General features: G+C 35.9%; 1 protein-coding gene across 1 annotated transcript in view; it reads right to left on the bottom strand.

Moving 5' to 3' along the window:
• Positions 1-17,253, bottom strand: part of LOC123320158 (discoidin domain-containing receptor tyrosine kinase B-like) — a 364,297-nt gene that overhangs the window by 57,642 nt on the left and 289,402 nt on the right. The window contains exons 9-10 of the mRNA XM_044907363.1: positions 16,756-16,946; positions 5,732-5,884 (exon numbers count right to left, since the gene is read on the bottom strand). Of these exons, the coding sequence (XP_044763298.1) occupies positions 5,732-5,884; positions 16,756-16,946 (344 nt within the window). The remainder of the gene's footprint in view (positions 1-5,731; positions 5,885-16,755; positions 16,947-17,253) is intronic.

Genomic DNA, 17,253 nt, shown 5'->3' with positions numbered 1-17,253 from the left:
AGGCACTCTATTTGATGTAATAGGGAAAAAAATGGGAGAGCTTTGAATGTCTGTTGGATTTGCTTGGGCGGTATAAGCGTAGAACTAATACATTTATTCATTTTTAGGTAACTCAGTGTAGCCCAGGGGCGGGAATATCTCGCTCTTGGGGTTTTTAATTCCGGGGATAACTATCGAAGTTTTGTGAAGAAATTGTTTGTTTTAACGGCTGAAATGCAAGACTTTATTCGTTTAATTGTTTTCCATTTCACAATTATGTAGATTTTTTGGTAGTATTGTCAGTCATAAAATGGTTTCTCATCCTGGAGTTAATGCAATATCGGGAAGATTCCTAAATTTTGTTAGGAGATGCCAATAAAGTCGTTTTACGTTTTAATTATATCTGTAAATTTGCCCGCAATTTCTCACATCGATTTCCGCTCATAGGACTAATTTTTCGACTTTTTAAAAAAACTCTGACTCTATTCATAAATACAGGGTATCCCAAATTGCTTGATTTTGGCTGTTTCTGGAACTTCCAGACTAGATAGGTGAAAACTTTGAGAGGGGACCTGGGCTCGGTTTTCGTGAAAAGTCCATTGGCGGTAAACGTTTCACGATGTCTTGAAGATATAACCAAATTTTGATATTTTGTTGATTTCGAAAATGTGCTATAACTTATTTATTTTTGAAATTATCTGAAAACCATAAAAACTTTCTGAAGGCCCGTTTCCACTGGAAATACGACACTATAATCAATTTTTTTTATCTCCTGTACTAAGGGTGGAAAAAACTTCTTTAAGTACGGATGTTTTTTTTTTTTTTTTATGTATACAAGATGTTTTCAAATGTGAGGCTTTTTTTTGACAGAAGGTAGAACATATAAAAATAAGTCGTTCAACCAAATTTGTCTATATAAAATATCCAAGATGGCTGAGATACAACCCCTAGAAGTTCGACAAAATCCCATTGAATTTCAAGTACGGGACTGTGGAAGGTGACTTCCGGCATCGCAAAAACGAAACAAAACATAAACATATGGCTGGACAATGAATGGTTCAGTACCAAGTTCATCGGATTAGATGCATCAGGTCACTTCTGAGAGAATCATAATTGTTGTATCGTGCAATTTAGGGTGAAAAAAAATGTACAAAATCGAGGCAGTTTCTTGAAAGTGCTTATGTTAGTTATGTTGAAAAAGTGCTATGATGTTTCCCCATTTCATCCCATTTTTACGACGAGTGTTGGAATGTCCGAACAAGAAGTGAAGTGAGATGCCCATTGGGAAAAAACTCATGAATAATTATGACTCTTCTGTCAGTTGATATCGAAATGAGCTATTTCATAAAATCGTGAAGTTACTAAAAAATAATGAGAACAATTCGGCAATCCTAAGTTTCCATTTTTATTACCACGTAAATATCGAACGAGCCAATATCCTAAACGAAATCATATGGTCGAATCAGGAGATAAGTTTTTTTCCACTGCTTTGCGACAATTCAGCTAACAAACGGTCTTGGGTCGTATTAGGATCTATTTCAGTAATCATTTCCAATTTTTTTTTCTACTTTGTCATTTTGAAAGTTTTGTATAGGTGATTTTTGGTGAAACGCTTCTTTTTGACGAGTTCTACCTTCTGTTGAAAAATAGCCTCATTTTCAAATACACCCTGTATATATATATATATATATTTTTTTTTGAAAAGGTATTTTTTTGTATGATATGAGATAAAAAAAAATGCACTTCTATTTCGAGCCCAATACTCTCAAAGTTTTTACCTATATAGTCAGAAGAACCAGCCACAGCCAAAAGCAAGCAATTTGGAATACCCTGTACAGGACGAGTAGAAAGTAACGCGCAAAATTCGTATTTCCAGTATTTACTTTTTTGTAGAAAATGCTCGAACGAGTAATTTTTTTATTACGCAACTTTTAATGCACAATTGAGGAGTTTGTCATGCACCCTCTTCGAGGGATGGGTTGTTGGTCTTTCAACTGGCAGAGCTTTTGGGCTAGAAATGGATACACCTTTTGTATTTTTTATTAGTAAAGGGATGAAAAATGATTAAACTTATTGAATTCGAATTTTTCACTTTCTTTTGAGGTCAATGACATTTTGACAGTATTTTTGACTTACATCCCCAAATTTCAAGAACTAGAATTCTGAACGCTTTAATTGCTTTACAAGCAGCTATCTCAATATCACAATCTCACTTTCTATTATTTCCAGATATACAATTTCGGACTATGATTTCTCTATTTAGAGAGATGGATTTCACAGCTAAGTAAGTTTCCTCGGATGAAATATGAGTGGTTCAACATCATCATCATCATCATTGCTGTATCCCGTAACCGGGAATAAATCTACAAAAAGCCAAAAAAAAAAAATAATTATCGAAATCAAGCTAGATTCCCCTACTTCTTGTTCAAAATGAACCGAGCGTTTAACCCCTTCGTTTCGACAATTTTCACGCACCTCCCCGATAAAACAGTCACTTCTAATATGACGCGAAATTACAATTGTCCTTTGATGTCCTTTTTAACCCGAGCCTTTGCCTCTGCATCGGACACCCCTCTCCTATAGAATTAAACTGCACACTACGCGATGTATCAGTCGATTTTCATCATGCCGTTAGATTAACCGGGTCCTGTAATCGAGTTATCGCCGGATTAATTAGCCTTTCAGCATAGACGATTCTCCTCCTAGTATGGCCGGGGCTCCGAAATGGGCAATTGTCATATCCGTTGGCCGCGGTCGAATTCTGTCGTCTCAGGTTATTGTTTGAACGTGAGCTGAATGTTACTCACATAGGATTATGACTAGGAACTGAGTATACATAGTCCTAGTTTGTTGTCCGAAATGTCGATTATTTTACTGTATTTACTTCTTTATTGAATCAATCTGCGACAGCTGCAAGAGAAGGCCCGTGAACAACAATCAAGGATCTATACAGCCCACATTGATTTAAGTAAGGCCTTCAACTCGGTGAATCGGAGAGCGCTATGGAAAATCATGGGACTCCTTGGAGTACCCGAAAAATTCTTAGCAGTGTGTAAGAGCCGTCATACCAACAACACCGCTAGAATACAGCATAATGGCTCTACAACCGAACTGGAAAACCAACTCTGGAATAAAACAAGGCTGCGTGTTAGCGCCTTTACTGTTCAATATTTTCGCCATAGCTGTCTCGATAATTGCCGACATGAGTATGCTTGTAAGAGGTGTTGGAATAATATTCAGTTTTGATGGAGGCTCATTCAACCTGAAGTGCCTCAGAGCAAAAACCCGTTCAAAGTTTAACAATATGCAGACGACTGCGCACTTATCGCTAACAGCTCAGAGGATCTACAGATAATGCTGGATACCTATAAACATATATAGAAGCTTTAGGCTTTAGAATCAATATCGGCAAAACCAAAATCCTGGTAAGTCCGCCAGAAAGCCTTCAAACACATATCAGCCTGGAGAATTAAACTCTTGAACAGGTCGAGCAGTTGAAATACTTGGAAAGCTTCATAAATACTAGGTCTAACCTAGACACGGAAATACATAACCGTATCAATTTGGCATCACGGGCATTCTGGAAGATAAAGGACAGACTGTTTCAAAATCACGACCTCAATCTGAAGACCAAGACAGCTGTTTACAAAGCAGTCGCCCTCCCAACGCTTCTTTACGGAAGCGAAAGCTGGACGCCCTACAGGCGACATATTAAACAGCTTGAGCAAACGCAGCAAAGTCATCTAAGACAGATAATGCACATCAGATGGTTCCACAAAGTTTCGAATTCAGAAGTCTTGCAACGCGCGAGTTGTACCACAATTGAGACTCAAGTAACGAGACCCGACTCAGATGGAGCGGCCACATTCTGAGGATGCAAGACACAAGACTCCCCAAAATAGCTCTGTACGGCGAATTTACAGAGGGAGCCAGGAGGCCAGTATAAGCGGTTTAAGGATATACTACATGAATCCTTAAAATCAGTTAATGCCAATCATAACTGGGGACAACTAGCGTAAAACAGATCACAGTGGAGGTCTTTGGTACACAGTTATAATGGAGACTAGAGAAGCATACAGCGGCGGCCAGATCTGGTTGGTGACTATCCATGTCCGGAGTGTGGAAGGATCTGTAGGTCACGGTTGGGTCTCTTCAGTCACAGGAGGGCGCACAATCGCAATTAGTCCAAAGAAATTATAAGTCAGTTCCCACCTTTATTTTTTTTTCTTATATTTCTTTCTTTTTGTATTTTTGTACATTTATTCTCGGTAACGGGATACAGCAATGAATTGAATCAAATAATCAACAATGCAAAAAAATATAACAATATAGATCATGAAAGTACGGAAGAAATCTACAAGGAACAAGGAAATCTGAACAAAAAACTAACAGAAAAGAGATTCCCAAATCCTGAAGAGTATTATGAATATATCAAAATATAAATCCACTCAGCTCCATACTCTGCACTGGGTATGTAAGAACACATTAAGAGGAGTTTATACCACGGGACTTTCTTGCTAAGGGCGTAAAGGGGGAAAGACTACCAGAATGTGGGATGTTGTCAGAATATTTGAACGATAAGTAGAAGTTACGAACATTACAATAGTTTCCACTTTCCTCGAAAGGATGGCAGCACTTAACGAACGTTTTTTTCAATTTCACCAGGATACGAATTGTAGCCAATGGCGAGACTTTCCGAGAAATTTTTTCATGTGGAAATTCATAGAAGACATAATTGCACCTCGGAATGTTAATAACATGAATGAATATTTGTTCTTCAATGAGTAAAATTTTTTTCCGTTTGACGAATAAAAAATTTTCTGACTTTCCGAGATGACGAACTGATTGAATTGATTTATAATGAAAACTACATATAAATTAGTCGTTTCTGACGTAAGATATTCATTTTCTCTTTTTGAACTGACCACTAAAATGGCGTAGACCCCTCTTAAAAATAGAAAACCATATTGCTTGGCCCCAAATATAGTAAACGATACAAAGAAAAAGCGAGGCAAATATCAGAGATTCCTAAAAAACAAAAATGAGAAAGATAAAGTGGAATATAAAATAACACAAAATCTAGTTCGGAGGAAAATAACGAAAATGAAAACTAAACCCTGGGAAAGAAACTGCTGGAAAATCAACACATATCTGGGTGGAACGGAGAGTACCGAGAGCTGAAGGTTGATAAAAAACTTAAACAAAACCAAAAGAAGCGCATAATTTCAACAATACTGATGGACAGATAGGAGACAAACTTCAAAATACTTTTCCCAAAAAATAGAGCAGAGTTCAATACCAATACCGAAAATGAACAGATAACAGTAATGTCTCCATTAAGGATAACGATGAAAGAAGTAAAAGAAATACATATGTAAAAGTCTCAAAACGAAGTCTTTGATTCGTACAAATATTTTAACAGCAGATTTTTACTGTTCTACCAAATCAAAGTTTGGCAATTATGAAATTCAATGTCTAGTTTGATTGGTTATTTTTATTTCATATTCGTATTTGAACGAAGATATTCTTCCACAAATTTGTAACCAGAAAAAGTTACGAACAGTGAACAAATTTTTATTTTATAAGGAATATCTTGCCGAGATTTGAGTTTTCCGTTGATTAAATTGAAAATTAATTATCAAATAGTGCAAATAAATACGGGAATACTAAGAACTTGCAATTCAATAATGAATTCTCGTTCTATTTCATCTACTACGGTTCTGTGTAATATCTAACTTAAGTATTAACTCACCATGCCAAAGTCACCTTCCCCCAACTTCTCCAATAATCTGAGGCGATGCCTTGGAAAGTCCAACAGATGAGCAACTCCTTCCAGAGGGGGGCCCTCAGGTAATTTGATAGGAGTGAATCTACCAGGAGTGAAATGTTGCTCTCTTCGCTCCCCCTGCAAATACATTAATTGAAATTCAAATGAAACGTCACAAATGATTGAGTCTTATGGAGCTGCTAGAACGGGACTTTTGATGCCAAGATTAATGTGTCGGTGCTATGAAAACATCTTGGGGTAGGTCATAACACTCTGCACTGTGTAGGGAGGGGGTGCTGAACCGACTTATGAGTTCATACATATACAGTCTTTGACTTGTACAAATATTTCAACAGTAGATTTTTGAGGTCGAAAGAAACACTTTTTTCTTTTACCATTTTTTCCAAATCGGCTCGTTTTAAAAGATATATGGTGTTGAAAAACCATAAAAAAATTGATTTTTAGTTCTATCTCACAAACGGTTTTATCGAATGAAATGAATTTCGGAATAAAGTTTTTCATGTATTTGATGAATCATTTTCGAACACAAGATGTCCTCCAGTTTTCTCTTTACGTACCATAAAAATACCACAAATTCAAAGAACCCAACTATTGAAACTAAGTTGGACGCTATCTTATGAATATTTGAACGTTTTGTAATATAAAATTATTCTTTATATTTCCTCGTTTAATGCGTCGCTTTCGAGTAATTTGATGTTCAAAAAGAAACATTTCTGTGAAATTCGAAAAATTGGGTACTTTGACCGAATGCAACTCTTTTGAAAAGATCCACAAATGTGTATTGTCACAGATTTAGCTAGTTATTCTAAAGGTTATTTTGTTTTTAAAGGGGTGGCACATCAGCTCATTATGAAAACTTTCAATGGCTATATCTTATTATCAGGGTCGAATCAGAAAAAATGGTATAGAAAAAAAGTGTTTCTTTTGACCTCTCAAGAATTTACTTTTAAAATATTTGTACGAGTCAAAGACTCACCCCTGTATTTATTCGATAACCTTTTTTAATATTGCTTGAAATTCTATCAAATTATGTGATATATTCGGGGATACGCTAGTACCAAGAAAGTTTCTTCAGATTTGACTGAAATGCCGATATAACTGGGTATAGTCTTGACTGACAAAAATAGATGATTTATGAGTTATCGGGATTCTTATGAAAAAATTGGTGAAAACGATAGTTCACACTTTTTGGAAGTTTTTCTCAGAAGAATATTAAAGATTTAAAAAATTTTCATCGACTAGTATTATACCACTCTTTGCTCTTTGCTGTTTGGCCTGAAATGTACAGGGTGTTTATGAAAAAATAATATTTTCTGATATCGATTGAAATTTAATCTGGGTGGATTCTACACCTTCTAACATTTTTTGGGGTTTTCACTCCCAATCTTTGAAACAAAATCAATTGAAAAATTGAAATAATCGATTTGCCTCTGCGAAAATTTTTGCACTAATTTGTTATTTGTACTTATCGGTATACTAAGCCGAAGCTTTAATCACAAAGCCGCAGACGCTATCAAAAAGTAATACTTTATGAACAGGGTGGGCAAAATTCGTTGTCTACTGGGAGGATCCCGAGAACTATAGCAGGTAGAAGAAAACGGATGCACATTTCCGAGCTCTTTTTCGGAGAAACAAAGAATGGTGAAAACCGCAGCCTCCTACGATAATTCGTTTTTGAGTTCGACAATTTCATAAAGTTCTCATAACTTTTTTGTCTTTGAAGTTACAAATTTGTGAATTGAACCTTCTAAAGGCACTTTTTTACGTAGAATCCACTGATGAGATCAAAATATTTTTTTATTTCGAATCATTAGGTGAACTTTCATTTTTTCGAATGCAAACTTTTATTGAATTTGATATTTTTGAATTGGAAAAAATCTTTCGTCAGTAGATTCTACGTATGAAATTGCCTAAGAAGGTTCAAGTTCAAGATCTGTAACTTTAAACACAAAAAAGTTATGAGAACTTTTCGGAATCGTCAAAATCTCAATTTTTGTTTATAACTCGAAATCTAAAAATGATAATCCGATTTTGTTTTCAGATTTGGATTAGTCACGAAAAAAAAGCTAGAGAATGTGGCATCCGTTTTATTCTAGCTGCTATAGTTCTCGAGATCCTCTCAGTAGACAACGAATTTTGCCCATCCTGTACGTCCTTATCTCAAACTGAATAATAAGGGACTTACTACCCTTTTTCAATATCTTCCAAACGGTTCTTATGACAAAGTTCAAATATTGGAAGTGATTCTGAGGCATTAGAATAGTTCATTTCATGTCATAACCTTTTTCATCTCTAATGAAAACAGGGTGTTTTTAGAGGATGAGTTAGGATAATAAAATCATATTTTTTTCATTTTGAATTATATTAATGAATCGAACCTCAGTAAAAACCCAGTATTGACTACCGAAAAGCAGCTTTAGAAGTGTAATAAAGAACTGAATTACTGAATTACACGATTTACACTAACGATGAGTTTGTTGCACTATCGCTATTAAAGTTCAGGTCGCTGAAGGTACATACTGGATTACCGAGTAGTGTTTGAAGTTCTGCATACTGAGTGCAACATGTCAAACAAAAAAGAAGCAAAATCCCTTCCATGAAACCTGAGTGAATCAAATTTTCCGTTTCGATCATCTTCTATGGAAGCTCTGACCTTTCAGAGAATGGAGTAGCAACAATCCATTTTCATGGGTCGCCAGTTTTAACAGTGAAAACTAGCAGTATTGATGTTTCTCAGACATACACTGTGAAACATCTGATAGAGATGAGAATATCTTCTCCATTTTCGTCGTTAACAATCCTTTCGACCCATTTGTAACCGTATATCATCCATCCGCAAACATTTCACTGAATTAATCATCTCGGATTCACAGAGTCATTCCTGAAATTAGCTTCAAGGCGTCTAGTTTTCATCCCCAATGTCCCTCACTCTCTGAATTAATCGAGCTTTCATTACGAAGCCCACATTCGTCCATACAATTCAGAAATTGACGTTCTCGTTCGTAGCCCATCAGATAGACACCGATTAAATATTTGATATCATCCGTCCAACCCACGTTAGGGCCAACGGAGCCCACCGCGTTTTATCACGAAGACATGGAGGTGTTACATAAACTTATATAACATGATATGGTGGAACCCCCATCTCGTTGAAACGAATTCAGTCGGTGGGAACTTATCTTGGTTACACAACCGCTGAACCCATTCTAAGACACAAATCCATTAGCTAATAACTTCTTGCTTCTCGCGTCTGCGACGCGGGATAGAAATAAATTTAACGGATACCTAACGTGTTGTTGAAGGGTGAACACAGCCACCGGTGTCCCATAAATTCGCCGGCTATTCTTCCCGAGGCAGATACCTATTCTTTTTCTTATTGCATTATGGAATTGTTTCGATTCACTATAATGTGTGAGCGTTCAGGTTTTGCCGAAGCATACCTAAGCTGGAGATTAAATTGATAGAGAGGAATTTTGCAAGTCCCATCATGTTGGTAGAGAGCTTCAGATGTGGGAAAATACAGGGGGTATCTGAATGATACCGAAAAAATGGAAGGGGTGATTCTTTGAGGAAAATTAAAGTGGGTATTTGGTATGAAATTTTTTGAAAAACCTTTCCCCGGAAAAGTTACACCCCTCTAAAGATTAACAGAAAAATTATTTAACTTTTTTATTTTCTTGTATATTAAACGAAAAGAACGATAACAGGAAATGACAGTGCACGGTATTATTGTTTTCATGATTGTCATTGAAAAGCACACTGGAACTCGATACTTGATATTGAAGCAAAATACCATCGCATTAACTTATCTTTTTGAAAATACATTGTATTTTTTTTCGTAATTCTTTTTTAAAGGAAAATTTTCATCTGAAAAAGAGTTGTGAGAAAAAATATTTTACGGTTTACTATTTCAACCCTTCCTTAGCATACCGACTTCAGGGTTGAAAGAATTCCAACATATGTAATTTAGTAATTTCATTGACAAATGCTATTTACAAAGTTATTTCGTGTCTTTTGCTTAATATACAGGGAAAATGAAAAAGAAAAACAATTTTTGTTTACAATTTTATTTGTTAATCTTCGGAAAGGTGTAACTTTTCCGGGGGAGGTTTTTCTAAACAGTTTATACCAAACACACCTTGATTTTCAGCACACCCTTACATTTTTTCGGTAAATTAAACCCACTGGGTTTAATACTCAATGATATGACAAAAATTGAATGAAAGGATGGACTGATCAGCTCGCTCTCCAGAAATGAATTGCATTGAGCAGGTCTGGGCAAAAATGTCTGCAGTCTACACAGCTCTCTCCCTATAGTTGTTCATAGCCTAGTGATGAATGAGGGTCATCTACGCCTTTCAGGAAAGTTGCTTTTTTGTACCCAGAGGCCATTAGTTTCCGATACAGGGCGATTCATAGCTTTAGTCAAATTTCCATAACTTGACAACAAGTGATCCGATTTTGATAAATATTTGTGGGCTCGTTTACTAGCAATAGCCTTTCGAGATGGCACATGCAATTCTTAGATTATCAGGACAGAACTCATAATATTGAGATTTATTTTTTAAATATCAAAATTTATATTTTATGGATCAGTTGAAAAATTTTGTTTTTTCAGAATTGAAAAAAATTTTTTTTTAATCAAACTCATTTTTCATTTCGCATAGCACACTTGTTTCAATAGAGAAACGAATGAACGAAAGTATATTTATACAGGGTGTCCCAGAAACCGACGTCAATCCGGCACATGGTGATAGCTCACTTCATTTCTGACCAGAATATCAAAATTTGGTTCTTGTAAGTGTCTTGGTTTTCGAGATATTGGCAGTTTTATGGAATTCGTCGAAATCATCACCTCATTGATTGTTTTCAGTCCTACCACGGCTATAAATGAGGATGTTTTGTTGTTTTTTTTCTAATCGAATATTAAAGATGAATCTTTTCAACATGATCAGAGATTATCTCAAGGTTACTATGGTGTGCTCAAAAAAAAAAATCACTCGCACTATTTTTTTCCCAAATTTTTTCACCCAAATTGGATCGTTCATGCTATAAAAAATTATACCCAACTATTCCGGCATGTTACGCCAAAAGTTTCGTCGAGTTTTCGATACAACAACATTTTCGACTTTACACGGTCAGAATTATTATTTTTTTGAGAACACCATAGTAACCTTGGGATAATCTTTGATCATGTTGAATAGGCTGATTCATCCTTAATATTCGATTAAAAAAAAAACAACAAAACATCAACATTTGTAACCGTGGTACTGAAAACAATCAATGAGGTGATGATTTCGACGAATTCCACAAAACTGTCAATATCTCGAAAACCAAGACACTTTTACTAGAACCAATTTTTTATATCCTGTTCAGAAATGAATTGAGCTATCACCATGTGCCGGATTGACGTCGGTATCTGGGACACCCTGTGTATGTCCTTTTTTCCAATTCTGAAAAAGAAAGTTTTTCAACTGAACCAGGTATATGAAAAATAAATCTCAATATTCTGAAGAGTGTCCTGATAATCTGGAAATCATATGCGCCATCTTGAGAAGTATTTAGAAGTCAACAAGCCCACAAAATTTCATCAAAATCGGACCATTCATTCTCTTATATTCTCTTATAGATATCGAAATCTATAAATCACCCTATATCTTCGGAATTAATGGCCTTTGAGTACAAAAGAAGCGATTTTTCTGAGAGGCCTAGATGACCCTCATTCACCACTAGCCTATCGATTAACTAGAGCAGCTTTCTAATTCTTTTATAGATATTTGTACATTGGTACAAATATATTTTGGAACATATTGATGTTCCAAAATTTCATAAATAATCTAATCCAAATCGTATGCCTCATTTTCAGTTGAATTTTTTTTTATGAAGCTCTTTATTCTTTCATTCTTTTCTGAAAAAATAAGAATATCAACTAAACCTACCCTGTTATCTGATCGAAATAAATAGATATATTGAATCGAATTTTCTTGAAATTAATTGATGGAAGGTCGGTGGACCCGAACAATTGTTGAGCAGTGTATTCGTGACTTCTCAACGAAAGGCTTAGCTTCTTTCTAGCAGCAATTGCCACATGATTGTGCCAGAGAAGATCTGTGCGAGGTTTGTTCAATAAACAACTGAGATACTGATACCCCAGTCGATTATGACAAAGATAACCTCTTTGGTTAGGATGTTAAGGTCTCTGCTAGGTTCTGACGCCATGTCTAGTCTCTACGGAACTAAGGCTCGAAACCCAAGAAAAGATCTGGAACTTAACCTCCAAAAACTTATATTTATGGACACCTGCACGAGCTTTTTTCATTCATTATTACTTATAGTCTGTTGTACGTTGTACTCCTAAAGAAACGACTCTTCAGTTCCCTCCAATTCAAAGAAGGCCCAAAAGAAATACACAACTGCTTCCTCATTCTGCATGCGTCCATGAATTTACGCCTAGACCTTTCGGGGGCGTCGATTTCATAAATACTGAATTAGTTTCTCCTATCCAAACGTATTCCGGTATACCTGAACAAGGAGATAAAGTAGTACATTCTGGAAAGAATCCCCGGAACATTCTTCCTGTTCTCTAACGAGTTTCCAGGAGAAATGGGCATGTTTTCTGGATTTATGGAGCATTCCGTATGAAGTTGAAATATTGAAAATAAGAAGGAACAATTGTTTCATTCCACGTTCGTGCTTTAGTGATGCGAGTTGTTCCATCACAGGGGAAAGACAGAACACTCTACTCGGGACAGTTTCAAATTACGTGAAGTATCCAGTAGATTGTCTCAGACATTTTGTCTTTGGTTACGATCCTCACCAAATCAGTGATAAATACAGTTCTTTAACTCGTACAAATAGTTTTAATAGTTGATTCTTGAGGTCAAAACACAACACTTTTTTCCCATACCATTTTTTCCGATTCGGCCCTGATAAAAAGATAAGTTTACATAATGAGCTGTGCCACCCCTGGAAAAACAGAATACTTTCAGAATAACTAGCTAAATCTGTGACACTACACATCTGTGGATCTTTTAAACAGAGTTCTATTCAGCCAAAGTACCCAATTTTTCAAATTAGACAGATACTTTTTAATTTTTGAACAACAAATTACTCGAAAACGGCGCATTATACGAGAAAATATAAAGAATACTCAAATGTCACAAAACGTTCAAATATTCATTTGATAGCGTCCAACCAACTCAGATTCAAGAGTTGGGTTCTTTGAATTCTTGGCATTTTTATGATACGTAATGGTCATAATGTGAAAACTGGAAGACGTGGGTGATATCTTGTGTTCGAAAAAGATTCATCAAATAAATGAAAAACTATATTTCGAAAGTCATTTCGATAAATTCGTTTATGAGATAGAACCAAAAATAATTTTTTTTCATGGTTTTTCAACAACCTGTATCTTTCAAACCGAGCCGATTCAGAAAAAATGGGAAAGAAAAAAAGTGTTTCTATTGACCTCAAGAATCTACTTTTAAAATATTTGTAGGAGTCAAAGACTCACCCTGTATAATTTCAATTGATACTCATTAATTTAGTAGTTTTGGCCCTTGATGTCTGTTCCCACAGAATAAACACATTTCTTTGAACTCCGAAAACAGCTCTGATGAGAGGCACAATAGATCTTGAAGTCGCAGCTAAAACTAACCCCCTGTGAATTCTAGAAATCTAGAATCTTGAACACTAATGACCGGTTTCACAAAGCTGACTCATAAGGAGTTTAAAGTACCTTTAATTTTAAAGCCCCTTTAGTCCTTCTAAAAGAGAAACTAAAGGAGACATTATAATCGATGATATAACTGGCTTTTAATCAATCAAGCATTCAATTGACGGTTAAAGATTATAGAGTTAGGTTAACTGTATTATCTTGGATGACGGTGTTCTGTCGATATATTTTCAATCGAAACTGAAATTCTAAAATTCCAATGTGGATCAATGTACTCATTTATAGGCAGATTTTCAACTGCTATATTTTGTATTTTTACACAAGCGGAAAATATTCGAATGGTTTCATTGTGTCAAATAACTGATAGGGCAAAAAAAGTTCCTATGAAACCCACTGTTAGAATTTATTAGAAGATTCAATGAGAATTATGAGGTTCTCTGAACTTCTTCTTGGTGATGCAAAAATGTTCTGTAGTGGGTATCGAACTCAGTTGGTCATTCAAATGCCCAAGTTTCATCTAGAACTGTTTTTCCTTTTTGTGGTATCTGAATGAATAGGTGTCAAAAACAAATGTTTCTATACTTTTTTTTCTACAACCATGCTAAATCCTGGAAAAGTGTACACGTCTTTTCGAAGTAGTCGGTAGAGGAAAGGTAGTTGAAAAACCTGAAATCTTCAAAAATCTTCTCGACAAAGTATTTTTACCCACTATGAATGTCCTCAAATTTTGTTGGGCTATTCCGAATGAATATTATTATGCAATTTCATTTCGGATCAAACTGAAGTTCACTTAATGAAAGCGATATACCTACTGAAAGGAACTTTGTTTAATTTGTGGAAATTCCAAAGAAATCCACGAAATTTATAGAAATTTGTGCTCGAAATATTATTTCAATCTATCGATGTATTGAATAAGCAACCAAGTCTAAATAGGTCAGCTTTAGGTGACAGAGTCAATAGACAAATCCCCAGTAGAAAGAGGACTAAATAAAATCCTTTACGGAGTATAGGTGGTTAAGTAACCAGGTATGTGATCTGTTGGGCGTGAGGATAATATGATCATCGAACCTTTTAGAGTCCGTTCACGTGACGAAAGCTCATGCCATCCACGACATTTCAAAATCGATTCTCGTTTGAACGACCCATCGACTTCATTATATAGAATGTGATGCCAATCTCTGGAGAAAAATAATCGTGTTTGCTTCGCTTTTCCCAGGATGTCATGTTGCAGCAATGCGCCCACAAGTTGTAGCGAACATAATGTGATATTAAATCGGATCATTCAAGCAGATACTACCAGCTGATATAAATGTCCATCCAAATCGAATGTGTAAGACTGTTCCATCGAGGAAGAGTACATGTTGACCATGGTCTTGTACAGGTTTAGTCTCTGACTCATACAAATATTTTAACAGTAGATTCTTGAGATCAAAAGAAACACTTTTTTTCTATACAATTCTTTCTGATTCAGCCCCAATAAAATGTTATGGCCATCTTAAGTTTTCATAAAACTGTGCCATGCAGTTCATGACATAATTTTATCAGACCGTCGAATTGGGCTATAACGAATATCTGTAGCACTGAATATTTCATACGAACGCATTCATCATATAGTTCACTTGAATTTGGACAAGAGAAAAATTGCTGCAAAATGGATCCCCAAATGTTTGAATGTTGACCAAAAGCGTGCAAGGGTAGAAGCATCGAGTTTGATCTGTGCTCGATTTGAAAACGATGTAGCCTTCTTAATCCGAATTGTTACTATGGATGAGACTTGGGTACATTTCTACGATCCAGAAACAAAGCAACAATCGATGGAATGGCGACACTCTGGTTCTCCAAGATCTAAGAAGTTTCGTGTCCAAAAATCTGCTGGAAAAGTTCTTGCTTCAGTTTTTTGGGATTGCCATGGAGTAATCATGACTGATTTTTTTGATAAGGGTAAAACAATGAGCGGAGATTACTATTAGACATTACTGACCATTATACAGGAAAAAATTAAAGAGAAAAGACGTGGAAAGCTATCCAAAGGTGTTTTGTTTTTGCAGGACAATGCCCCTGCACACAAATTTCATGTTGCCATGCAAAAAATTCGTCATTTAGAGTTTGAATTACTAGAACGTCCCCCTTATTAACCAGATTTGGACCCATCCGACTATCATCTCTTTCCTCAAGTGAAGAAAAGTTTGAAAGGTTGTAAATTTTCTTCCAACGAGGAGGTAATAAAAGCTGTGGAGGTTTGGTTTGCAGAGCAAGAAGAAAAATTTGTTTTGAAAGGTCTAGAGACAGGTTCACTGTAAAAAATGTATCCAATTAAGAGAAGAAAATGTTGACTAATAAAATATTTTGACTTTGAAATTTTGTTTGGTTCTATAGTAGGCTTAGAATTTTTCAATAGGTCCTTGTATTCGGGAGAAAAAGGTATACCTTCAGCTCTGGCAAAGGGTAACTGATGTCCATATCACTATCACTATCCATTCTTGATTATTATGAACAATACTAATATTTAAACAAAGTTCTTGATTCACTCTTGAAATCTAGCGGATCTCGTGAAAAAATGACAGATTTCCAAAAGAATTATAATAATTCGACAACAAATGACTCTTACGATTTGTCAAAATCAGCTGAACGTTCATTGCCGTGGAAAGCACAAGCTTTTCCCTCCATTCGTTCGCATGCTGTTTTGTTCGAGTATTGTGTTTTGTGCATGTTTTTGGAAAGAATGTTCTTCCCGACGTTACATTAGAGTGATAAGACTAAAATCTTTCTCAAAAATGCCCCTTTAGAGTATGATAATAAAATGCTTCGTGTGCCTCACGGCTTTCAACCGTCAGCTGATTTAGACAAATCGTTAGAATAACCTAGGTCTGCATCAAATTCTATATTCCCAAAATTTATTCAATCGCCCCTCTATCTTGTATTGGTAACTTAGTTACGCACTGCTAGAAGAAAAGTTTTTGCGGACAAGTGTATGCGGACGAAAGGTACCTATTTGCCTTTGAAAATAAAATAGTCGACTTTTCGTTTGGAAGTTACAATTAATTACATAAAATGTAATTTTTGCTTAAGGCCGACGAAAAATTATTTTATTGAACAGTCAAGTACTGGCCAATAAAGTTGCTCTCTTTCCAACAAACGAGAGAAACAACAAAAAAGGGAGGTTTGAGACGCTAAAACCCAGGCAAAACATCCTCGAAATTTCTTACGTCTAAACACACTAGATAACGTACATATAGTTAATAGTGAATAGCATCTGGAAGCAGAATACGTATTCTGTAGTTGTTGTGTGGATACCAAACTAATTTGCTCCTACCTTGATGATATCGGTCGCTGCATAGAAGTTTTCGGTCGGAATCGCTCCGTTTGGGGTTATGTTGGGTTTCTGGTAATTCTGTACCTCGTATGCGGGTGGCCTCGACAAGGGGGGCGGCGGTGGAGCCAAATTATAGAACGAGGGCGAGCTGAACTTCTGGTCCGGCTGATATCCATTCGTACGCGAATACTCTGAAATGGAAATAAATGGTTTGAATTAACTCAGATGCACAGGTCTACCAACGCCGAGAAACATATGTTTGACGAAAGCAGTGGGTACAAGCTAGTTAACAGCCCTTTTACAAAGGCCTGATGATCACTACTGATAAACAGTTGAACCCATGGGCTATATATATGTGTATACTTCAGGCAATGTGTATTCATTGCCTAGGCAATGTATAGAATGCCTGGGTCTCCTAGGCAATGTATAAAATAATACGAATGTGTCTGTCCATTTCATACTTTACCTAGTCATTGTATACAATTTCTAGGTACTGTA

The sequence above is a fragment of the Coccinella septempunctata genome, chromosome 1 (assembly GCF_907165205.1).
Source record: "Coccinella septempunctata chromosome 1, icCocSept1.1, whole genome shotgun sequence".
Lineage (NCBI taxonomy): Eukaryota > Metazoa > Arthropoda > Insecta > Coleoptera > Coccinellidae > Coccinella > Coccinella septempunctata.
This window is presented reverse-complemented; position numbering and strand designations above follow the sequence as displayed.